A 26,844-nucleotide genomic window follows, 5' to 3' on the forward strand; every position below is an offset into this window, starting at 1 on the left:
CAGGATCAAGCACTTAAAGGCGGGTTCTCACTTGTCAGTTTCGCTGACGCAGTCCAACTGATTCAGTGATACTGAACAAATAATGAACGTCAGAACATATTTTCATGTTAAATGATCAGTACATTCGTACTTTCAGTTAAAGTGAAAACCAGTTCTACTTTTTTTCATTTTTGACTGATCATTATCGAATAATGAATAGAAACTGAAGCGTGAGAACTACATTTCCGTGATTTGTTCAGTTCACAAGTTTTGAGGTTAGATTAATAATTCGCGTTAACACATCGCACATCGTTATTCAAAATGGTTTTCCGATGGCGTGATGAACACATGAATGCATTTTTGGATAATTATAGAAAATATGAGTGCCTTTGGAATATCATCAACGACTTATACAAAAATAGGGTAGAACGAGGGAATGCCTATGTCCAACTTTGAAATGACATGCAGATACCAGAGTTAACGGTCGCTGATGTTAAAAACAAGATCAAAACGATAAGAACAAATTACTATTAATTACTTAAAATGTTTGGACCAACTGAATACTGAATGTAGCAAAACATGAAACGTGTGAATACAATCGTTGTTTTTTATTTTTCATTGATAATGAATCAGTCAGGCTGCGTCAGCGAAACTGGCAAGTGAGAACCCGCCTTAAGACCAGATATTTTCAGAAAAACATCCTAAAACAATCTATAGACAGCAAATGTAGAATGTGCAATAGAGCGGAAGAACATATCAGCCATCTGGTAGCTGGATGCTCCACACTTGCTCCGACAGAATACACCTATAGACATAACAAGGTTGCAGCATACATACATTGGATTATATGCAGAGAGTTAGGTGTACAGGTGCAGGACAAGTATTATGAACACGTTTCCGAGAAAATTCTAAATATAAACGACACTGTAGTCCTATGGGATGTGCCAATTATCACAGACCGAACAATATTAACCAACAGGCCGGACGTGGTATTCCATGACAAGAAAAACAGTATCTGCCTCCTGATCGACGTGTCTGTTCCAGACGACAACAACATATCAGCGAAAGAAGTAGAGAAGATCAGCAAGTATAAAGATCTTGAAATTGAAATCAGCAGAATGTGGAACACGAAGACGAAAGTAGTCCCAGTAGTAGTTGTGCACTGGGTATGCTTACTAAAGGTCATAGTAACTTCATCAAACTTATACCTGGCCACCCATCAACGAACGAAATACAGAAGCTTTGCTGGGAACAGCACACATACTCCGAAAGGTGTTAGGGTGAATACCTTAGGTCTCTTGTTGAGACCCGGATTCACCTATTACCGTCAATTAAGAAGGCGAGAAGAGAATGGAATGAAATAATAATAATAATAATAGCTCCCGTATAGAGTAGCAAGGTACAGCTTGCCATACTAGAGCCGTTCGGTATACAAGGAAAGTAATGTGGCTAGCACTACGCTTCAACCGCCTATTATTACCTCAGGATTGTGAATCCCAAGTACTCATTTAAGGCTGAGTCAACCTAGGTACCCAAACTATTTTTATTTTAATAAAAATAGTCGACTGATGCAATGCCGGGTGTGGGAATCGAACCCGCTACCTTGAGATTGGTAGACGAGAGCCTGTACCTCTACGCCACCGGGCACCTTAAATTTTATGGAATACCACCCAAAATACACAGTTTTATGCAAATGCCTATATTGTTAACGCTTAAATTTATTTAAAAAGAGAAAAAAAAATTGAACCTAACCAACAATTCGTATTTATAGTGGTTTATAGTAATTTTGTCAAATTCTACGAATATTTTCGTTGATTATTGGTTTGAAATAAATATGACGATGTCCTCCAATGAAAATGCGAGTTGCTTAAATCTAATAATTCTAATTCTGAGCTAGCAAATGAGCTAAATGCTTTACCTACACCGTTATTCTGAAGCTACAAACCTAGCGATGAAAATATGCATGAAAATTTACTTCCTAACACACAACCAGAGGATATTGGTACCCACGTAGAGTATCCAGTTTATTATAACGCTTTTCTGAGCTTTAAATTAATTTTTCTTTGGTGTTTGCGCTATCCTTACCACTTTTTTTTCTCGCTAGCTCATGTGTCAAGGCCGTGGTGTGTCAAGTCTTGAAATTTTACTCCCATCTCGCATAAAGAAGTTTCACTTGGTTAGGTGAAAATTCGAGTTTTGAAACATTTTAAGTTCTGACACAATATCCTTCTAGATTTACTACTCCTACACAAAATCAGTTGTAGATTATAAATATAATTAATATAAAATAAGCGCAGAATAGCACAAAAATCAGATGCGAAATTCACAATAAAATTCAAATGTGTCAATTGGATCGTCAAACAGAACTGTCAAATATGGGAGTTTATGGTTTGTTCCAATGACTAAAGAATTCAAGGACAAATAACACCCGAGAGCAAATTGTTACCATGACACCAAACAGTGCCGTGGCCATATTGTTTTCTTAACTTAGCTAGTTGAAGGGATATTTATATTTTTGATAAATGTTTTGACTACGCCTATGGTGTAGGCGGTGGCATCATACTAATTAATTACGAAAAAAACGTATTAAAATGTTAACAAAAGGTACAAAACTAGTATCGACGTATAGCACACATCAAGTACATATAATATCAGAAAAATAATTATCGAATTCAATAAGAAAACTTAAGAAAACGCTAAAAAGGTGGAGCGGACTGTTTATTTACCTATGAAACGTAACTCCTGGCTCTCTCTTGTCACTGCTGCTTTTACATTTGAAAGCTGAACAACTAATCAGCATTGTAATAAAGTTTATACAAAGTTCACTGCACACGAACTATTAAAAATTGTCGCTGGTGACCAACTAATGACTCATTCTTTGCCACCAAAAGAAAAGGCGTCTAAGGTCACAAATTCTGCTGCAGCCCGTATAGGGGCGTTACATGTCCTTATATTCTTTAGTCATTGGTTTGTTCCAACCCGCCTCAGAACCGTCACCAAACGATCACGCTCATGCATAGTGATTCAAATGTGTTCCAACCGAGATTTGACGGTTATCGGACGATCCTAGCTTTTTTCGTTTTCCTGTTATTACCGATTCTGAACCGTCCTAGAACTGTTATGCGTATGCGCAGAAGGAAATATGAAGCCACCAACCAACCTTGGGATCGTTTAGTTACGACTTCAGAACGGTAATTTCGGTACATGGTCCAAATTGAGAACTGTTTGGGTTGACTTGCGCATTAAAGCATCTTGGCAGGGATTATCGATGTTTAACAGCTGATTCTGGTCCGGCGTCCGGTCGATGCTTTTGTCTTGGTTATTTTTTACGAATTCGAATACGTGTGCGTTCGGAAATTTTAATTAATTTTTTATTTATAAAATAATGTTCAAAGATTCTACGACTGCAATGAAATAACAGGAAACTACGCATAACAGGATCATAAAAGAGAGGATAGGTAAATGAGTTAGTTAGTACCTATACAGTTGAAACAACATTTACCAACAATTACTGGATTCTGATCCTCCATTTCAAGAATAATAATTATTAGTATTGCAAATTGCAAACAAAAATAATAGAGTCATGTTATGAAATTCTAAACAAAAACAAAAAACCGATCGATACACGCACGCTTGACACTAACAATCCACAAAGCGTTCCAGCATTGATATACTTTTTGCACCGTCACGAAACTATTCGAGTACGATTTCGAAACGATCCCGAAATGCTGGTTGGAACAAACCTGATGTCAATACATGGATAGCAAGGAAATTCATTATACTCCTTCCTTAATTTAACTCAAAGTTATAAACAAACAGATATTTGTATATTAAAATTATTACTGATGTATCTCCTAAAAAATATACCGAGAAAAATCCCTTGAAAAGATTGAAAAGATTAAAGAAGATACTAAAAATGTCCATAATAGATTTTATCAATTTAATATAATCAATTATTGGCGATTCTCTTGGTAATTAAAGATTTAAATTATTATGACATTTTAATTAAAGAACAAGTGCAGAAACATTTGTTTACTCGATGACTCACGCGCCCATAAACACCGTACCTTATCCCCAAAAACTCGTTTTAATAATAAATGGTTCCACTTTTACTTTTTGACAGAGCACCACCGCACCACCACGCAGCAAGATTTCGATTGATAACATCGAAAACAAACAGAACCGCAAAAAAAGTACTTTGTATAATTGGTTTTTGAGGAATTCCATTCACCAAATCTGGTTCATTCATTGCCATTTGCCAGCACTTGTCAATTAAAAAAGAAAATTAAAAAAGATTGATTGACATTGAAAACTGGATTAATAATAATAATAATACAATAAGCATGTTTTCTTTGAAGTAAGTAAGTAATAGAAACAATTTTACAAGACCTGGTGCATCAGCTTCGTATACTATAAAGAAAATTAGAGAGGAAAACCTTTTTGGAGCTGTGTACAGGGTGGGTCAAATTCGACGCTTTTAAATGGAAACGCCCTTTTCTATTGGAGATAGACGAAAACTAATAATTACTAATTCCAAAGCACCTTTTAACGTAGAATTTAATGGTTTAAGTAGAATTTTTTTAAAATTAATAATTTAAGAGTTATCAACAGAAAAATTGATTTTTTATTTGGGACACCCTCTATATTTTTAATTAACTGAAAAGAATTTAAAATTACCTTTCCAAAAATATAGCACACTTGATATTTTGTTATAATCCCCTTCGAAATACAGAATTTTTAGAAGTTCGCCACTTTTAACTAGTAGCACAGAGCTAGATATTCTGTGCTAGTAGGCTTTGGACCCCTAATTGATGATATGCCCTTAATGGAACTCGAAAACATATTTTTCCAGCAAGACGATGCACGACCTCTGATCGCTGAAGTTATCAGCAAATTTTTGCAGCCAATTTCAAGAATAATTGAATAGCTAACCAAGATCCCATTGGCGGTCGAGGCCGCCTGACTTAGTGCCCATGGATCTAATCCTATGGATATATTTGCGGAAGAATAAAGGTTCCTTATTCTTCCGTATAATCGAGAAAAGAATTAGAAATACTTAGCAGTTATGAGTGGGTATTTTTCACCCCCACTGAGCTAATGAATTCCGCGAGAAATGTTCAAAAACTGCCCCGTCTGTCCATAACAGAAGACGGTTGATATGTCGAACACCTGTAGCAAAATCTGATGTCTTGGTTTGCTATTTATTTTTATTGTTATTAGATATAGTTTAAATGTGTTGATGTTGTTTAAATATATTTTAAATTGTTATAAAATTCTGCATCTCTCTTAGCAAAATATTATTTTTGTTTTAATTGATGCTCACAGCTAGAATTTTTTTGCATTACAGCCGATGCCGTTCAAAGCCTACTTATTTAAAGCGGGCGAATTTCTATATACTCTATATCTCGAAGAGGAATCGTGCAAAATATCAAGTTTGTCATATTTTTGGAAAGGTAATTTTAAATTCCTTTCAATAAATTAAAAATATACAGGGTGTCCCATATAACAAATCAAATTTTCTGTTGATAATTCTTAAATTATTAATTTTAAAAAAATTATTCTTATACCATTAAATTCTACGTAAAAAGGTGCTTTGGAAATGTTTTCATAAAAATATAAAATTTTCCATAGCAAAAAATTTAAAGCAATTTGTTAAAATTGCATATTTTTGAAAAATACCCTGTAACTCCGAAACGGTAACACCATCATGTTTTTGATGAAAATTGAGCTCCAGACACCGATATTAGTTTTCGTCTATCTCCTATAGAAAAGGGTGTTTCCATTTAAAAGCGTCGAATTTGACCCACCCTGTACAGGTTGTCTTGTCCCTTCCTTTTTAGTAACAATATCATAAAACTATTTTTAAACATTTTAGATATATTTGTCTCACCAAGGTGCACTAAGTATAGGCTTGATTCATTTCAGTTGATTCCAAAAAATTCCGACTTCAGCGTCTTATACGGCAGAAATCAGAAATGTTTGCTATGTATTTCACGCCGTCCCGGTTATACAGTTCATCTTGATCGCATTAAACTAATATTGAAATCGTGGCTTTGTCATAATATTTTAGTTTTTTGCCAGTGCAGTTATTGAAACTACAAAACACTCGGTACGAGGTTTGTGTGATGTAACGCTGTTTCGTGTAGTAAAAATTAAGTGAAAAAGAATTCGAACTAGGTGTTGCTTTGTGTTGTGACAATTTCAAATGTTAATAAAATTGTGGAAAAGATGTCAACACGCAAAGGAGGGCGTAATTTCATGGTTGTTGTAATAATTATTAGTATTGCAAATTGCAAACAAACTCAACTCAACTTTTCCAGATATTCAACTCTCCCGAAACAACATTTTATATCTTCACAAATTCTCACATCGATTTGATCAAAAGTAAAAATGGATTCTAGCAGCTCGACGAAACAAGTGAGTAAACAAAGTGCCCATTACATGATCAAAAAATTAAATAGGCAGATACTAGGAGAGCTTTGGACTTGTTTTATATTTATATTACAACACTTTGTAAACATACATGAGTAATTTGATAAAGATTATTTCCACATAATCTAATTAGTAATTTTATACTGTCTTAGATAGGTATGTGTTGATATTTATTCTGCATTAAGAGTGATAAGATAAAATTGATAATCTTGGAGTCTTGAATTCTGTTGTAGGTGCTTAACGTACATTGTTTTGTAGTAGTAAATAATAGGACAATATACATATATAAAAGTGCTTAGAAGTGTGACCCGCCTAGCTTAGATGCTGTGAAAAAATGGGTGTTTTAGATAATCTCTTTCAATCTAAGGTGTGTAAAATAATATGCTTGTGATTAATCAAATTATTGATATTTTATACGTTTATAAATAGGTTTGGTTGAAACTCCTCTCAATTTCCCACAAAAATTGGAAACTTTAATGTTTTTATTATTTAAAAACGCTATAACGCTATACAGGGTGGCTGAAAGACATTTCTGAACTAAAGCTGTAGTTTTCTAAAAGTATTCTGGATACAGTATGTTCCCGGATTGCCTTTACAAGAGGAAACACTTTTTTATTATTGACATTTCCAGAAAAATTCATTCTTCATAAAAATTGTTGCTTGTTCTAAAATGGATTATTCCGTTTATACTTTTCCAAATTCCCATACCGTTCTAGAGAAAATAAAAAAAAAACACGAGAAAAAACATGAAAATATAGTTGATTTTTTTCCTAAAAATTAAAATTCCTAAAAATTAAAACGCGTTTCTATGGTAATATTATTTCGATTTAATTCTTTAATGGATGATTATTATCCATTTTGATTAACGTCATATTTTGTGTTGTTAAAGTATCACCATGCCCTAGAGACTCAATGGTAATTTTAGAGAACTACAAATTTAGTTTCTTCCGCATCGCCAGACGGCGCAAAAGACATTAAAGTACAGGTTTCTAATTTATATTATGAAGATGACATGACAGTCTCTATGTTAACCACTGTTTATGACTGTCTATGGTCTAGTTTTTGTCTAGTTGACAAAATGTTAGTGATCCGTCAAGTAATTTTTAAATCATTATTTAAATAATTATTAATTCAGATATTCCCAGATATTCCTGATTTGTCGGAAAGTTCAGTGATTTGTGTTTATAGTTTGTGTTTTTATTAGTTTGTGCATTCTGATACTTACAGTCGATCATCATTTTCGTGTTAGATACTAAACTTTTTTATTAAAGTCATTTTGACATTTTAGAAATAATAATTAGTTAAAAAGTTAAAAAAATTAAAAAAATAGTTTAATCATAAATAAGTAAGTACATAGTTGGTAATATATAGTATTTTTAATAACAGTTAATTAGTAGTCTATAATATTTTTACTATATTATAATTTAGTTGTTACACTTCTAATGATCTAATAAAACATAAAATGGCAGTAAAAAAGTCTATATTTTATATTTTACAAGGAATAATTTTGCGCTTGAATAACGTTACCGTTTTAATTAGCGTTAATAAGTAACGGAACGCTAAAATTATGTTATGCCAAAACTCTCCATTAGTTTCTTCCGGATCACCAGGTGGCTCTAAATGACGGACCCATTTGTTTTATATCAGTGTCCAATCTATCTCTAGTACGTGACATTAGTCTATGAGTATCACATTTTCGGATAACTATTATCACCCTTTCCGTAACATTGATCTAAATAAATTTTGTGCTTCTTTAGCATTTTAAAACAGCATAAAATATGACGTTAATTAAAATTCTATCAATAACAATCTATCAAAGAATGAAATCGAAACTATATTACCATAGAAACGCGTTTTGATTTTTAGAACTAAGAGTTCAACTGTGTTTTCATCTTTTTTTTAATATTCTCTAAAACGGTATGGAAATTTTGAAAAGGACAAAGGAAATTAATAATTTTAGAACAAGCAAAAATGTTTAGGAAGAATGCATTTTTCTCAAAATGTTTCTCCTCTAGTAAAGACAATTCTGGGACATACTGTATTTATTTGCTCAGTATAATTTCCAGAAACTTCCCTTTCAAACAAAACACCCTGTATAGCGGGTATTTTTCAAAAATGGTTAACCCTTATAACTTTTTTATTTTTTCAGATAAAACAAATATTTGGTTCGCTAGTATACGACATAAATCGGGATTAATAAAATTAATTAATGAAACGTTCTATCCTTATTTAATCTTATAATTAGTGTTCATTTTTTACAAGTTTTAGGTCAATTTTTAATACCCAGCCGTCTTTAACGCCGTTTTTTTTTTCGATCATATGGTATATTTTAATATCATGGAAATGACTTATAATATGCGCTTTTATTTATTTATTTGAACTGAAGAACAACTGAAAAATTTGTATACATATACTGTTAAGTTAGTGTCATGTTCACATAAAATGTTTTCCTTTCTGAAAGACTGTATTCATTAAGACATTCTTAGAAATTGTAATGTTTTTTATCGCCTATATATTAAGAATATTGTCAGAAATTCTAAGAAAAATTCGTCATTTTGGTACTTAATGAAAATAGCATCATCACTTGCTCAATTTGTTGTTTATTTTAATAAATTAAGTTACTTATATTGCCTTTATTAGTCACAAATGTTACAACTAAAACAAACAATTTAATAGTAATATGTGTTTTATGTAAAAAACACTGATTTTATAACATAAGGAGTCAAATTTCTGTGGTTGTTGTGTGTGAAAATTTAAATAATTAGAAGAAAAGAAGTATAGAGTATATTATATTTTTAGATTTATAGAGTATATTATTATATTTAGCCTTATAACAAGGCAAATAGAATAAAATTGATATATGTAGAGTATTCCATTAAAAAACATAAATTTACTTAGGTCATATTTCAAAAATAACAGTTCCCATTGAAATATTAGTTGGACGCCACTGGATTCTAAATCAAAAACGATTTGATAAGTTATATATTAACAAAGAATATTATAGTTTTTAAGATATTCTTTGATATTAACCAAGAAACACTAGAGATTCAAAAATTTGCCTTGTATTTCAGGAACTAAGGCTAGGTAAATTTGGTGTATTTTGCATCTTTAGTTTCATAAAATAAAGTAGAACAGTGATGCGAAAACCGCATCTTTGTATCTCTACTCATAAACAAGAAACCCCATGAAACACACGAAAATTGGACACCATGTAGGTACAGATATTTGTGAAAAACTAACAAACTTTTTGTTGGTTTAAAAATAAAGAGCTACTGATACTTTGTTGTTACATTAAAAAAGACATATTATTTATTCATAAAATATTAATAATAAACAACTTCACAGTTTTCTTATTCCCTATTAGATTTATAATTTAAATGTACTTAATTTACTTTTAATAATGTATTTTTTTCCTTGACATACATAAATTATTGTGTAAATCTTTTCCAGATAAAATATAGACTACAAACAGTCAAATTTACAATTAGCAAACATACAGATTAATCTGATTTCCTAGATTAAAAATGCCATGTAGCGACGCACTTTTTTCTAGTCGATTGTGAAAGTGGTTTAAAGCTTTCTATTACATACTTATTTATATTAATTTAACTATTTTTGTTAATTTCTTGTTACAGAAAGATACGTCGAAATCACAAAAACCGGATAATAATAACAGGCGGCCTACCACAACAAATGGTAACAGGTGAGTTTTATTATTTTTTCTTTTTAAAAATATTTAAATAACCTTTTAAAATCGTATATGATATGTTATGCAACCAGTTAAATTTAGCTTGTGTATTATGAGTTGCCTATGGTTGAATAATATAAAATAACAAATATTTCAGTCACGATTGAATTAACTTGACATACATTTGATTCAGACGGCGCTATATAAGTGGGTAGAAGATTACAATTACGATACTAAGAATATAAATAATGTTGTTTTTAATGTGTGTATGATGGTACCGTATAAATAAGTTATATCCACGAACTTACATAACAGGGGGTATAGCCACAGACTAACCTAAACAGATGCGACAAACAATGCAAATGTGAAAATTACATTTTGGCGAATGCGCAAGGCAAATTTTTCCGTTAGATTTGTCATATAGGCGAATTTTACAGCGGACCAGCAAAGTAACCTCCATCCGTTTACTAAGAAGCCACGCCTCCTTTGTGTAGAAAAGGAGAATAGTTTTTTGTGGCATTTTTGTTGTTCTTTTTTTATGGTTAAGCACAGGCGGTGAAACAAACCACGATATAAATTTATTTTGTACAAAGTTTAATAAAAAAACTTATTTATTTGTAGTTATTATGAAAATTAACCGTTTTATTTTATGTCGTTTTAATTTTTGTTTCGTTCGTAGGTACCTACAATAAATTAATAATATAAGGCATAAGAAAATTGGTAATACAAGATTTTTTTTTATTAACATTAAAAAATAGGCACTTAAATTGAATTTTGGTTGTCTTGACATGACGGTAATTATCATGGCTGGGAAACTTAAATGGAAAAGACAGTTCATTAAAAATAGTTTTTCGTCCAAGATGCAGAGCTTCCCCGCCTATAATTGTCACCGCACGCCGCTGCTGTAAACATATCACTCTATATAGGGCGATTCACGGTGATGGCACGTTAGACGTTTACGGAGAACCCGGTGATTTTTACATAAAGGCACCTGCTCCATCTTTCTAAAATATTTACAGCATTACAGTGTTGCCGCTTCGTACTAAAAGTGGTAGCATCTATCTTATTTTAAATGAAACACCCAGTATATTATTACATTTTTGAAAACTACTTTCATATCTCATAATTTTTGTATTATACTAACCTATACCTGTCTCTAATAGTTTTCTTGGAAATGTCAAGTTCTTATGCAAGTTCTATCCAAGATCACGTTTTTGTCAATTTTACACCTTCCTTATTCTTATTTTTACCAATCTTATTTTTATCTCGAAAACTATTAGAGATTGGTATAGGTTTTAGTATAATAGAAAAATTTTGAGACATGGAAGTAGTTTCGAAAAATATAATAATATGCCGGGTGTTCCCTAACAAAATAACAAAGATGCTACCACTTTTAGTATGAAGCGGCAACAATGTAATGTTGAAAATAATTTAGACAGATGGAGCAGGTTCAAAAACCACCGCACAGTGTGAAATTTTGACGTTCTGGTGGAATTAATTCGATTTGCCAACTTTATCCCAGGTCCTAAGTTATTGTAAAATTTATTCAAGGAATGTCCATTCATCAATAAAAAAACATATGTTTATTTTTAAAATCAAGCTTATTATTTAAAAATGCTCATTACTTTATCTTTCGGACAAAACGATAAAATCATCTAAAATATCTAGCCCGTTTAGTCAAATTTTGCAGGCGTTTTAGTGAGAAGTGTTTACTTTCACGGAATAACTACATTGATATTATTTTTATATTAGGCCTACGTAGTAAGCTATCATTTTTTAAAAATATTTCTGCTATATAGTTTGACTGAAAAGAAATGTTAAAGAAGTACCTGCAGTTACCTATGAAAAATTGTAATTTAGCTACTTTAAATATGTTTTTGTTACATAATACCACATAATACCACGATAACTTTGTCATTTCTTGAAAGGCCACTTTTTATAGCATACGACATAAAAAAAATTAGCTGCGTTTAGGTGCGCTTTAGCTATACATATATATTTTTTAAGATGGCTGCGCGCTTCACTCGTCAGGATGTATATGAGGTTTGTACTTCTAACACTCCAAAGAAGCGGCGAAGCGCTGTGGTGAATTTTATATTGGAACGCTTTGATTCTAGTAATCTTTCAAGAGCTGTCAAAGAAAATATAAGAGTTGCGGCCAGGACGTTTTGTCAGAAAATCGAGATCAAACGGAAAAAAGGCAAATAAGCATAAACATATCTTCTTATCTAAAAAATTCTGATTGGTTAAGAGGAGATTTCGATTATCTGTATTAGCAAGAGTAAAAAATGAAAGAAAAACCTCAAATAGAGTCTCTTTGTGCGGTAAGGTTCGTCGAGAAATCAACAATTGATTATTTTATTTTCTTTGATTGTATGATTTTCTCCGATTTAGATAGTTTTTCCAAATCGGTTTGACCCACAAACATTTTATAGTGTATTTTGTTTGTATATAGTACTTTCTTATTTGTCTTTCTTATAGATTATGTATTTTGGTTCGGCAACGCCACATTTTGTAGAATTTTAGACACTCCGTATATTAAACTCCGTAGTTACTAACCTCAAAACTATTCTCTAATCAACAAATTTTTTTATTAAAAATAACATTTTATGAATCACTGATAATATAGTAAAAAAGTTTCCCATATATGTACCAAACATTATGAGAGACCCTGTATATGCCCTACTACGATTATTTTGGTGCATGGTCTACCTTGCCTTGATAAAATTTCTTATATAAAAACGAAAAGACTTCTCCTTTTCTACACAAAGGAGGCGTGGCTTCTTAGTAAACGGATGGAGGTTACTTTGCTGGTCCGCTGTAAAATTCGCCTATATGACAAATCTAACGGAAAAATTTGCCTTGCGCATTCGCCAAAATGTAATTTTCACATTTGCATTGTTTGTCGCATCTGTTTAGGTTAGTCTGTGCTCTAACTTAACGCGTCTGTAAAACACCGTTTTCATTCGCACGTGTAGGTATACTAAGAAGAAAAACCGTATACGAAAATAGCAGACGTAGGCGCGAAATTGTAAGGGAACTGCCTCGGTGTCGTATATTTTGTCATCTATGCAAATCGGAGTGCACCAAGTTGTATTGGGTGCATTTTTGCAGATTGACGTCGCTGATGCTGACGTAGGCCTTCCCTCCCCTCCTCACTTTAAACCGTCTGGTGTTTCAGACTATTTTTAGTCTCATTTTATCAAGCGATTTACATATTATTATCTGTTTACGTGGGAGTCGCTATTAAAATAATAATAATGACAGTAGGTTTGTTCCAACCCGCCGCAGAACCGTCACCGGACGATCACGCTCGTGCGCAGTAATTCAAATGTGTTCCAACCGAGATTTGAGGGTTATCGGACGATCCAATTTGCGTACCAACCTACCTTGGGATCGTTTAGTTACGATTTTAGAACGGTAATTTCGGTACATGGTCTAAATTGAGAACTGTTTGGGTGGACTTGCGCATTAAAGCATATTGGCAGGGATTATCGATTTTTAACAGCTGATTCTGGTCCGGCGTCCGGCTGATGCTTCTGTCTTATATCGTTATTTTTTACGAATTGGAATACTTGTGCGTTATACTTTTGCTTGTGAGTTTATGTGGACGGTTTAATAATGTAAATCGTTCGGAAATTTTAATTAATTTTTTTATTTATAAAATAATGTTCAAAGATTCTACCACTGCAATGAAATAACAGGAAACCACTCATAACAGGATCATAAAAGAGAGGATAGGTAAGTGACTTAGTGAGTATACAGTTGAAACAACACTTACCAACAATTACTGGATTCTGATTCTCCATTTCAAGAATAATAATTATTATTATTGCAAATTGCAAACAAAAATAATAGGGTTATGTTATGAAATTCTAAACAAAAACAAAAAACCGATCGATACACACACGCTTCACACTTTTGACAGTCCCGAAAACAATCCACAAAGCGTTCCAACGTTGATACTTTTTGCACCGTCACGAAATTATTCCGCGCATGCTAACAAAGTACAAGAAAACCGATTCGAATACGATCCTGAAATGCTGGTTGGAACAAACCTAGTATTAATTATTTACTTTAGATAATAAGGATGTTCCATTAACATTTCTTAGAAAGAAAACATGCTGATCTATTGTATCCCCCTTTCGAGGGGGATACAACATATAATACAATAAATACAATTTTCGAGTTATAACTTTTTAGTTAAACGGTTTCGAGTTTAACGGTTTTACAGTCTATTTTTTTTTCAGGAACCCCACCACAAGACCAGTACCACCAGCTCCACCACCCCCTCGGGTCACCCGCCACCATCCCACGCCCCTGCCCGCCACTTCGTCCATCTTCGGATCGCTGAAACGATTGCGAGCCGGCGTTGCCACGTCGACCAAGAAGCAGCAGCCAGCTTCGAACGGCAACGCCGCCGGCGGAGTCGGCGTCGGCGCAGCTAAGGAGGTGGGCGTGGCCAGAGATCCGACGAGAAAGGCTGGGGGGAAAGAAAATGTGGAGGGGAGCAAAGAGAGAAACGGTCAGATCGGTAAAAGGGAAGAGAAAATAGGGAGACAAGGGGTAAGAAAACGGTTTGTTTTTCTAAAAATGTTTATTAAAAAATCTTATTTCTTGTTCTTAGTACAGTACGCTTTATCCGATCTCAGTTGTTCACTGGTTACAAATTCGACTTCCCTTCTACACAATAATATTTATGCCGGATGATGATAGGCACAATAAATAAAATTTTCCAGAAATTGACAGGGATGACAATGACAATGGCCTGACAATGATAATGAGCTGATAATTATTGTATTTCCGGCAACTTTCCATTAGGACAGTCTTCGTTTTGGTGATTTGCTTTCGGTCAATTTTCCGTCGGCCTATTGTTCTCGGTCAATTTTCTGAATACGCAATACATCTACGTGCATAGTCTAACTCGTTTTGACATTGAGACTTATTTCTTTCAAGTATGTTGAATTAGCCACACTGTAAAAGAGAGAGCTGCCATGATAGAACTTTTATTTTGTCCCAAGCAACCATCAGAAAATAATAGGTAGAATGTGTCATTTTCATCAAATTCCATCTTTCTTGTAGTATATCAATTAGTATAACAAGTGATATAACAAAGAGTCCTATCTCAACATACGTCTCTTCGTCATAACGAAGGATTCTAGCAATTGAGATGAGGCAAATGTTTAATGAATATAAAATGAAAAAGGTATAATACTGAACTGCGCAAATTCGCTATTTTAAAAAATGACCCGATGTCATGACGTTGATATCTCAAAATGACCAAAAATCGAGTTACGCTTATTCGTCATAAAGCCGACGATTTGAGTAACTAAACAGAACAAAATTCTTGTTTCAGGTTAAATCAGCTGTAGTACCCTGGGACCAATTCGTTACCCGCAGAGTACCTAGGTCGACAACAGCAACACCAAGTCAACAATCGAAGCCAAAGAGACCTGTTACCATAGCTATATCACCAAATTTATCTCGAAAAAAGTGAGTTGATAGAATTATAACCATGTACCCATAGTTCATATATCAAATAAACTTTTAGTCACATGATTAAGCTTGACCAGCACAGCGTTGTCCACTTTTGCATATTTTCTTTTAATCAAAATATTTTAGGAAATAAAAATAAATTAATTGTACATATATAAACAGTTATTATTTATATCAATAAATTCATCTTCTTAACAGCACTAAGGGACATAAAGGGCCATTACTACCACAGTTTAAAGAATACATACCAGTTGGCCCACTCTAAGGAATTCTATTGTTATTTTGACTTCAAAGGCGGCCCGTGATCCTTCGAGGTGATAAAAAATTTGTACGTTTACCGGGTGCAGCGGAAGTGCTATTTTATCAGTCAGAACGCTTTATCACTCAGAATACATATATTATGGTGAATACATTAATATTAAAATATTAGATATATTATTCTATCCTAATTCTTTGGAATATGGAATTGTCAATAGGGTTATTATTATTAATAATTATTATGGAAACCCCATATGAAAAATGTATACTAAATAAATATAATAAGTTAATTTTTTAATATATATAATAATAATTTGCATATTTCTTAAATTATAGCATGTTTTGCTTTATAGATGTTTGCATTTTACTTTAATTACCTACCCGGAAAGCCCAAATTTGGACTTTCCAGGTAGGTAGTTAAAGTTAAATACAAGCATCTAAAAAGTAAAACATGCTATTTAAAAAAATGCAAATATCTTAAAAAATTATTTAATATGCATTTTGCAAACCGGTAAATACTGCAAAATCCAAAACATAATAGTAAAGTATCTACTGCTACTCTAAAATATCTACTAAAATAATAAACTAATTGTTAAAAGTAAATATTTTGTGCATATTTCGAGTAAAATCTTTTCTTAATTTATACATATGTATATTTTTAAAACAATTTATTCATAGTTAGGTTTCCATAATTATAATATACTTAATATGTCTAATACTTTAATTATATAATGGAAAATAAATTTCTTGCAGTTTTTAGGTATATAATAAAATTATATAAGAGTTTCTTGCCTTGAACTGCTAATATAGAAATTAATTCCACGCTGTGTTCGACATAATGTGGATCAACCTGCTCTCACTACCGGTTTCGGGGCCCTACCCCATCATCAGGTGAGCTTGGATATTTCCACAATATGTCGAGCACAGCGCAGAGTATATAAACACGACTTGTAAAGTAGCGGTAATATATTAAGTCCCGCATCGCGAGGTAGCGGCCTGCGACGGGCGAAGAGTGGGTCAACTGATATATTTATATTCTTTAAATTGTGTTACTACGCTTTCCCGTTCAAAATATTCTAATAAAGGTGCGATGAGTTTTTTGCGCCACATCTTGTACCACATCGCACTAAAAGAGGTTCTAAAAAGAACAATATTTGACTGCAAGGTCTGTTAGTAAATATTTTTAAACTTTACGTATCACAACATTATTTATTTAAACCAAAAACTCGTAATAGAAAAAAAAGTGTCTAAACGAATGACAATGTCAGGAAATAAATAGATGTGGCAACTTGACATTTTTTACAGCTGCAACCACCTGAATCTCCAGAGGGGAATTTAGATTCCAGTTAATCAGCCCGGCGCCGAATATGTCCATGGTTGGTAACAGTGAATTTAAAAATCGCGCCCTCGATTACGTAACTAAAAGTTTAATTGGTATCAAATATAATATATAATATGTGATCGGATGATAACGACATCACACAATAGAACTAGAAATAACAATACAATACAGGGTGACTCTTAAATAAGTGCAAATATTTTCAAGGCGGGTAGATCTCAACAAAAGTATAATATTTTCTCTTTGCCGTTTTTCAAATAAATCCAAAATAACTGAGTTATTTTACTTTGAAGATTTCCAAAAAAAAAAATATTTTTTGCTAAAATTTTGGGGAACCCCTGGATCTTTTCTGGATTTTCTTTCTTGCAAATTTAATGTACTGCCTATGTTGTCATATTATCAAGGAATAATGTTTTTAAAATTTTATTTCGGGAAAAAAATTTCATAATCATGTTTTCTGGGGTCTAAATATACTAAGTACTCCTAAAAATATTTGCACTTATTTAAGTAAAACTCACTTTGTATATAAAAATATGAATGAATATATTCAAAAATCTACTGTAATGTCGTCTTCATTCAATCGCACTGTACATTAAAAGCAAGGGTCCGATAAAAGCTAGTGAAAAGGCATAAGGAAGGACGAATGGCATACAAATAAAATATCGTGACTAAGCAGAATGCTCTTTATTATAGCCCTTATATTAAGGCCTCATAAATAAAAATAAATGGCACGTCATTAAAGAAGACATTAACACTATTGTGTTCGAACTTGAGCGCCTTACGTCCAAATAAGGTCGTACTTATTTAAAACTTACTAAGTACTCTTTTATGTTTGCAGATCGACCTTGTTAGAACATGCCTATGGAACATGCATACAGTTGTCAATATTTAATGAGTGCTTCACATATATTTATTTACAATACCATATATAATTGTCTATACAAAACAAGAATCTGATTAAATCTACCTTTAACAAACACCCCACTAAATGTATAAAGTACCCATACAGCACACTTCGTCCCAGGGACGTACATTTTATGTCCATTTTACGTCGGTACGTTCCGGGACCAATTAGGGACGTACTATTTACGTACATTGTAGGACTTCACTACGGACGTACATGCGAGTACGTACTACGTACGTATCTTGAAGAAATCTGATGGGTTAAAAATTCAATATATTATGCAATCAAGCCTAACAGGAAAATTATGCAGTCCTATGTTTAAATTTCCCGCTAAGTTATTCGTTCACATTCGAGTCTTGTCGGAATCGGAAGTCGGGCGGTTTCTAATGGCGTTTTCATTGGCAGAGCTAGAGCGCACGTGCGCACTCAGTGTATTTTTTTAACAGGACACTGTCTCTTCAATAAACACCTCAGTAGATTAGTAGATTCTCTGGTAGATTGAAGCTAAGAAAAAACGGTGAATGTAGATTTTATGGGAAAAATGGGGAAACATCAGAACGCCTCATCACTGAGTCAGCCGAGACGACAACTATTCGTGACATAAGCTTTAGTACGACTGATTTCAGAGATGGGGAACTACCCTAAGTATTTTATCGTACAATACAAATAAATAATAATAAATAACTTATCAATATCGATTAACATTAATTATTATCGCTATAAAAGAAATAATAATAGGTTGTAGAAATATCCACTATCTATACAAAACAATACACATGTTACCAAATTCATTCACAGTCATTCAAATTAACGGACGACGCAACTTTTCAAAGATCCAACGGTCTCCGGTAATCTGATCGGCTGTGGTGTATTCGTTTCGCGGAAAAACTGGTCTAGCAGGCTGATCGAGTGTCGCTTTCTTACGTAGTCGTTTTTCACGGAGACTGCTCCCGATCTGTTGCGTTTGCCAAACGATTGCACCAGCGTTGAACTCTCAGTACGTGCGGTGTTGTCGAACTGATAAATTTTTCGAGAAATAGCCGATGTTTAGTCAGAATAAATATTTATATATACAGAGTATGTTTCAAATTTTATTAAGACTCTAAGTATTTTCATGTAGCAGGCTTTGAATTGTGTTTAACATTTGGATAATACTTTTACACATACTTTCTAGGAAAAACTTTGATTTTTCTCGGTGAATAGGTCTATTCTAGGTTTTTGAGTTCCGCTTTAAGTTGGTTTCCACTTGTGAAGCACATATAATTTGGGTCTAATATATTTCTAATATTACTAATCTAAGTAGTCTATCACGCAAACATAATAAAATAACTACTAAACGAAGTATTAAGCCATCTTATCCGATAGTGAAGCAGCACTAAACGCGATCAGCTCAGTACCCATAATTCGAAGATACTCAAAGAATGCATAGAGAAGCAATAATTGCTTCTCTATGCAGTTATTCTTCTCTATTAGACAAGAAAACAAATTAGATAAAGATAATAAAGTCCTCCTATTCAGGGTGCCCGCTCACAAAGTAATTGATCTAGCTAGAAATGGAGCGAAAACTCCACTATCTGGACCAGAACAGTTCTGCTTTCCAGGCGGAAACCAACTAAAAGCGGAACTGAAGAATCTGGAAGACTCCATCCGTAACCTGGAATGGGAGAGATCCAACGGTCTAAGACGCTTGAAAAAGTTCCTCAGCACTTACGACCGAAGAGAATCACAGATTTTCCTTGATTTAAGTAAAAACAATCTTCGGATTACCTCACCTCAGTAAGCTGAAGCCGAGGCTGAAGCTGAGTAACAACGGCGAATGCAGATTCTGTGGGGAAAATGGCGAAACACCAGAACACCTTATCACTGAGTGCGCCGAGACGACAACTGTTCGTGCCATGAACTTTGGTACGGCTAATATCGAGAATGGAGAGCTGGCCTCTGTGGAGCGTCTCAAATACTGACTTTTGTTGAAGCCCTGAGACTGTATGATGAGTTATAACTCGTTATAGCACACAATAGATCTGTAAGGTCGCGGTGATTAACCCCCCTCCTAAACATTTTACATTCTACAAACGAAATATTAACCAAGGAATTATTAACTAATGGCTAAATAAAAAAATGAACACAACTGATACTCAAAATATTGGCCGTAATTTTCTGAGCAAAACTCTATTCTTCTTCTTTTAGTAAGTAGTATAAAACCTCAAAGATATGAGACTTGTATAATCTACAAATTTGAAATTTTTACTACTGATGCATCAAAATAATGCAGTTAACTTGGCAACAACGTTCGACGCTCGGCAAGTGGTTGTTTTGTGTGTCGCACGAACATATTGAAGAAAAGGTACACAACCAGTCGTTCGCTTGATTTCATGGTTTGTCGTGTCTACGTGTGACATTTCGAAAAGATATTTCCGTCGAAAAGACTTGTTTTGCGTGATTTTATCCGTAAAAATGACCAAATTAGAACACTAACTCAACATACGGTCGATTGTGTTTGTTTTTGAGAACATGGAGTTTGCGGTGTTGTTTTAAAGTTCGTTTTGTAGGTTAGTTCGCCCCAGTGCGGTGTTGATGTTCGTTCACCTAACCGAAGGAGTGTTTTAAATTCGTGTTAAGTTGTTTTTAATTGCCCGACCGGTATTTGGTGTGTCTGAAAAGGATAGTCGGTAGTACAGTGAGTTTTTGTTTCGAGAAAAATAATCAAACTTGATTATTGTGGCACATAAAATTGTATCAAGAACTTAAATTGGATTTTAAAAGGCATAGGTACCTAGGATATAGAGATTTTTCTCTATAGAATAATGAACCAAAAGAAATATTGAAATGTTATTGAAGACCTATGAAAAATAATCTATTTATTAACGATAGTGTGTTCAAAAATTGGAACTGTCAAAAAACAAACATACAAGAAACATAATTTTTTGGAATTATTACAACATAATCAACACTGCTATTAAAAGGTTTTGGATAAAAAACAAAACAAAATAAACATGCAGTGTCTCGAAATAACTCATTTATTTTGAAATTTTTAATTTGAAATGTTTTTCATAAAATGTTGACAGAAAATTAATTCAAGACAATTGACACACTTTACGACTGAATTAGACCACATTAGACACAATAATATTTATGTTTTTTATGGTTAAATTGTGTGTATCCGCATTTTTATCTGCATTATACAATACAATAATGTATAGGTATACGGCGAATTATAATATTGATATTAGGTATTTCATTGCATTATAATGTGTATGAAAAATCTAGGTACAGGTAACTATTATTATTTATGAGATAATAATTGTTTACGGTATTAATTAATAATTATTGTAGTACAGAAGTGGGGCTCGTTTTAGGGTGGTATATTTCGAACTGAGAAACACGTCTATGAGTTTTTTTCTTGAAAAAGAAGTTTGAAAATGTCACAAAAATCTCTTGTTTGATTTTCAAAGGTCTCGTGTTAATGGTACCTAATACATTGTTTGAGTTCTTTTACATCTTCCTGATGATGCAAATCACTAAATCTTTCTCCAGGCACCGACCAGGGCGACCAGGCACCAACTTTCCTAAATCAGCAATTTCTTTAATTTGAAGCACCTGCTAAATTTCTTTTTTGATCATCTTTTTTATGGCCATATATGACAAATATCTATGTTGTCGTTTCTCATCTTATGTAACAAATCGAAAACTGGTTGATTTGTTATCGTATTGAGTTCAATACGTAGGTATGTACCTATAAACATTTCAAAAAAACAAACGCATTGGCAACATCATTGGTACGTTGGTTTGCTAAGGTAAATTCTACTTGTTTGAAAAACAAATACATACAACATACATATGATTTGTGAATAAAGAACTAGGTATTAATACTGATACTGCATGCTGCAAATGACTATATTCATGTTGAGGTGCCTCTATATTTACCTGTATTTACCTGAGATAAGGTAGTGTTCAGATTTAATTTAATAAAAAGAAGCCTGTTAAAAACCAGCTGTGGACTAAACAAGGGTTCGTGTGGCTTTATTCTTTGTCCTTTCCTTGTATAGGGGATATTTTTTGTCGAAGGCAAAACAGAGTAGATGCATTAGGCTTTGTACACGCACGCTGTGACATCAATATAGGGACATTAAAGTATTGTATTACACTTAAGAAAAGTTCTCACGCGGTTCGTCTTAGTTACGGATCGTATTTCTAGATGTTAATGTAATTTAAATGTCTTATAAGATATGTTTGTGAGAATTTAGTGGTATAGTAAATTTATAGAAATGTCCAAAGAATTAGCTGTCTATTTTATTTGTTATTAATTACGCACTTAACTCAACTACCGCGACCAATACTATAAATAACTATTTCAAGTACACACTTATAACATCGTAATGACTAACAGACTATAAATCAATTTTTATACTTCTGAAAATATCAGTAACATACTCATATATGAGGAATACTGATGAAAATATAAAAAAATAAAGAGCTCGATAAAGAATATATCTCCAAGAAGATCAGCCATATCAGGAGATAATCGGAGATAATATAACTGTCTCCAAAGGTAACAATACCTTTAAGGTTTTTCGAGGGTTATTCTTAACAAAGACAAAACCATAAGATAAGAAGATATAAGATCTGTATGACCCATACTGACTTACGCTGCTGAAACAAGAGCAGAAATATAAGAAACAAAAAGGAAAATGAGAACAACAGAGATGAAAATATTACAACTAAAGTACAACGTACGAGAACAATTAAAGGAACCACATTGCAGGAGAGAATAAGCAACGCAGGCACTCTTAAGAGAATTGGGAGTAGAGGAATTTGTCAGATGGATAAGAGCAAGGCGCTGCTGTTGGAGAGACCACGTACAAAGGATAGGTCCATATCGAAAACACAAAAACTGATAACAAGACGTCGTAGGCGACCAAAACTCTGGTATGACAGCTGGACATCAACGTCACAAGAAGACGAACTGACAGAATTGACAAGACCTCATCCTATTGCCACAAGAAGGAAAAGTTACACTAACGAACATGTACGGACAAAATAAAGGTAGGGACTTCAAAATCAGTTGTTAAATCAACACACTATTCAGTGGTCATCTGACTGTAGACCATCAGAAGTTGGTATCATGATAAAGAATGTTATACCACCAACAAAAAGAGATATAGACTTCAAAATTAGAGATCGCAGACTATGTTTGGTTAACCAAATGACAGATTGAGTAGGCAGAGGCTAGAGGCTACGAAAATTTGAAGAAGCTGTTTTTACTTTGGAACAATGATGATTCGTTCAAGCGTTGATTTTTTTTAAATTTAGGGTATTTTGAAAGCTACCTTCGTCACTTTGTTGGGCATTAAGTTCATACTTTCAAGGAACTGTTTTTTTTTTGCAGAATTGGGTTGCAGACTTACATAGAGGGTGTTAAATTATTTCCTCTGTGTCTTTTAGTGACGTCAATGCGAGATTCGTAGAAGTAGGTAATATTGTCACGTCGAAACTAATTTATACTCCAAAAAAAGATATAAATTTGAGTGAAAATTCAACTTTTCTTCAGCCCTGTATGATCAATTCTAGTGTTAAATAGTTGAACGACTTCTTTATTTGCACCTGCGTGCAATATACCTGTATGTTTTGCCTTGATCTCTTCGCTTCAATTATAGTGGTTCTGGCCATCGTGCCACACTCGATGCTACATTCGTATCCCGTACACCTATTGGTCGTGTCCGTTCGACACGCTGTATTACAAGTATTACAACGAAATAATGGGTTCGAGTGAAAAACCGAAAACTAATTTCAAACCCAAGATTGATACTTAAGGCATCATCGTTGTACCTGTTACCTCATCCGTAAAATCGAAAATGTTTGATTTTATCATGGAAGCACTTTATTTAAAAATTACATTTGGGTTTCGATATAGTAGGATATATACTTTCTATATCCTAAAGTAATAATAGAAGCCCTAACGAAACAAGGTAATACCACGCCTTATATAGAAACTCTTGACAATATGTACAAAGAAGCAAAAGCAAGAGTTATGATATATAAAACAACCCCAGAGTCCCCAACTGGCAAGTACGACAGGAAGACACGATATCCCCAAAGCTGTTTACAGCAACACTAGAAGAAATCTTCCGCCAGCGTAACTGGACCAACAATGGATTGAAAAGAAATAGAGAATATCTTAACCATCCAAGATGCGCTGATGACAGTTCGAATTACCAATAGTCCTGAAGACCTACAAACACAAATTAACGAACTAAATACAGCCAGCAATAAAGTTCCTAGGTCTCAAAATGAATTTAGCAAAAACGAAAGTAAAGAACAATGAACTAGTGGACAGAAAAGACATTCTAGTAAATAACACAAAACTGGAAATAGAAGAATACATATTTGAGACTAAACTAACTAATACATAGCTCGGGATCTGTACTACCAGAAATCAACCGAAGAAATAAATTAGCATGGCGTACTTATGGAAGAAACTCAATCATATTCATATCTAGAATGCCAGTTTATGTAAAGAAGAAAACATTAGACCAGTGTGTACTACCAGTCATGACCTATGCATGCGAAACCTGGACACTTAAAACGGATATTATAAGGATATATACATTGTGCAGGTCGCACAATGCTCAATGGAAATATGGAAATATGCAAGGAATAACCATGAAAGGCCTAAAAGAATACAGTGGATACGACAAAAGACCCAGGTAATCACTGTAATAAGTAAAGAATTAAATACAGCCAGCAGTAAAGTAGGTCTCAAAATCAATTTAACAAAAACTAAAGTAATGTACAACGTAAACCATATGAATTATATATCACTGTAATCACAAAACTTCAATCTATTTCCCTATTGTCACGGAATTTTAAACTATGTCTTTATTTTCGAGAAAATTTACTCCAAACATAAGGAATATTTTGTTGATGTTTGACCATCAAAATCTTAAAAATAGAGAAGTTGTCCAAAAATATGCTACAATACGGATATAGTCGTATCCCTTATCTTTAATTTCGTTCTTCATTTGTGTAAAAAATACCTAGCCAGTTTTACATAAAACGTTAAATGCCGAACGCTTATTTTGCTACTTTTTCTACTAGTGAAATAGACTTTTAAGATACCCTCGTAAATAATATTTAATGAAACCTGATGCATCAAATAAAATAGTTACTTGTAATGTGTCACGCACAGACACGGTTACTGAATAAAATAAATGTATGTGTTTGCTATACATATTCCGATTCGATGTTGTTATCGTACGTATCTAGGTAAATTGAACGGAATGCTTCAATGCCAATGCCACTACTTTTACGTTCACCTGACATCGGTGGCCGAGACGCGCCCAATGTCGTCGCTTCTGACCGGCAGTCGAAGTTTTCTACATAATTAAAAAGAAAATCTCGCTCGTTTCTGACCTGGAAACGCGCACTAAAACATTTCGAAGAGAAAACAAGAGAAAAATCAACCGTGGATGATAACCTATATACGTACACGTTTCGGGTCTTTAAGTGAAAGTGAGATTGGATACTTAATTTTTAATTCGTACTTACGCCTGTGTTTGTTCTTGTGTTTTGAGGCGGCAACCCACACGAACGTCGGGTAGAAGAAATTGAGCAACTACTATACTGTTGCGTTTTTCGTCGGTTCCGTGTGGATAAAAAGTCTAATTTATTTAATAGTTATTTACAGTACAAGTGTGTTTATGAACATGATTACAACAACGAGTGTGAACGATCACGAGTGTTGTAATCATGTTTAAACGCACGTGTCATGTACAACGTTTTATCTACAACCGAAAAATAAGAAAACGCTGTTTTAATTTTCGTTTATTAGTCGCCCACCAAAGAATGTACCTAGCTAGAAAAAGAATGGACTCTGCCATACTGAAAAATGGTCCTACAGAAGTAGCGCCAACTATTGAGTAGGGCTTGTTTTAAATGGATCGAAGCGCGGGCTTTTTAAATGAGCGTATTTATTGAATTCTACTCTAAAATATACAGGGTCCGGCAATAGTGCGTCGGGCATCTGTAGCTCCTAGAATAAAAAACTTGAGAATTTCGTTAAAGTGCAAACCTGAAGTATGTACCAGGATGTATTTCAGGAAAATATGTAAGCTTCTATAGGGTGGCTCAAAAAAGTGTCAGTGGACCTGGATGATTTTTTTTAAATGGAACACCCTGTATATTATTGCATTTTTGGCTTCCTTTCAGATCACTTTACATAACCCTAAGATATGAATAAATATATTTCGATAGTTTCAGAGATATTAAAAAATAAATCAAAAATATATATTTTTCAGCCCTTCTTAAAAAAATTATTAAAAATACAGGAACGGTTCAGAAATCAAAAGTATATTAGGTATTTACTTTAGATGGTCTGTTCTTACTTTGCTATAAATATGGTAATCGTAAATCATACAGGATGTTCAATATTCTACGCCAAACTTTCTAAAATATAAAATATTTTTTCTTTGTTTTTTTTAAATGGAACACCCGGTATATTATTTTTTTATTAGATCGAGAGTTAAAAAATGAACATTTTTTGAATTTAGAGTATTTCAAAATTTTTAACGGTTTCGCAGATACACGCAGTATTATTTCATATGGCGCTGTCAGTGGTAAAATACGAGAGAAAAATCATTGGGTGGCTTTGATAAAAATTTACTATGGAAAAAGCCATATGAAATATAAAACCGCAAATATCTGCGAAACCGTTAAAATTTTTGAAATACTCTAAATACAAAAAATGTTCAT

At 33.4% G+C, this 26,844-nt stretch overlaps 1 protein-coding gene across 4 annotated transcripts in view; it reads left to right on the forward strand.

Moving 5' to 3' along the window:
* The window catches only part of LOC115881523 (cytospin-A-like), a 128,377-nt gene that overhangs the window by 48,767 nt on the left and 52,766 nt on the right, over positions 1-26,844 (forward strand). Inside the window, exons 1-4 of one of the 4 annotated variants that reach the window (XM_030899043.1) lie at positions 6,658-6,778; positions 10,047-10,114; positions 14,350-14,665; positions 15,456-15,592. In XM_030899043.1, the coding sequence (XP_030754903.1) occupies positions 6,746-6,778; positions 10,047-10,114; positions 14,350-14,665; positions 15,456-15,592 (554 nt within the window). In that variant the 5' untranslated portion in view covers positions 6,658-6,745. Of the gene's footprint in view, positions 1-6,657; positions 6,779-10,046; positions 10,115-14,349; positions 14,666-15,455; positions 15,593-20,410; positions 20,774-26,844 lie in introns of those variants that run through there. The other 3 variants (XM_030899046.1, XM_030899044.1, XM_030899045.1) reach the window with 3 other exon arrangements.

This window comes from Sitophilus oryzae, unplaced genomic scaffold, assembly GCF_002938485.1.
Source record: "Sitophilus oryzae breed Bouriz unplaced genomic scaffold, Soryzae_2.0 scaffold_172_pilon_pilon, whole genome shotgun sequence".
In the NCBI taxonomy this organism is placed as follows: Eukaryota; Metazoa; Arthropoda; class Insecta; order Coleoptera; family Curculionidae; genus Sitophilus; species Sitophilus oryzae.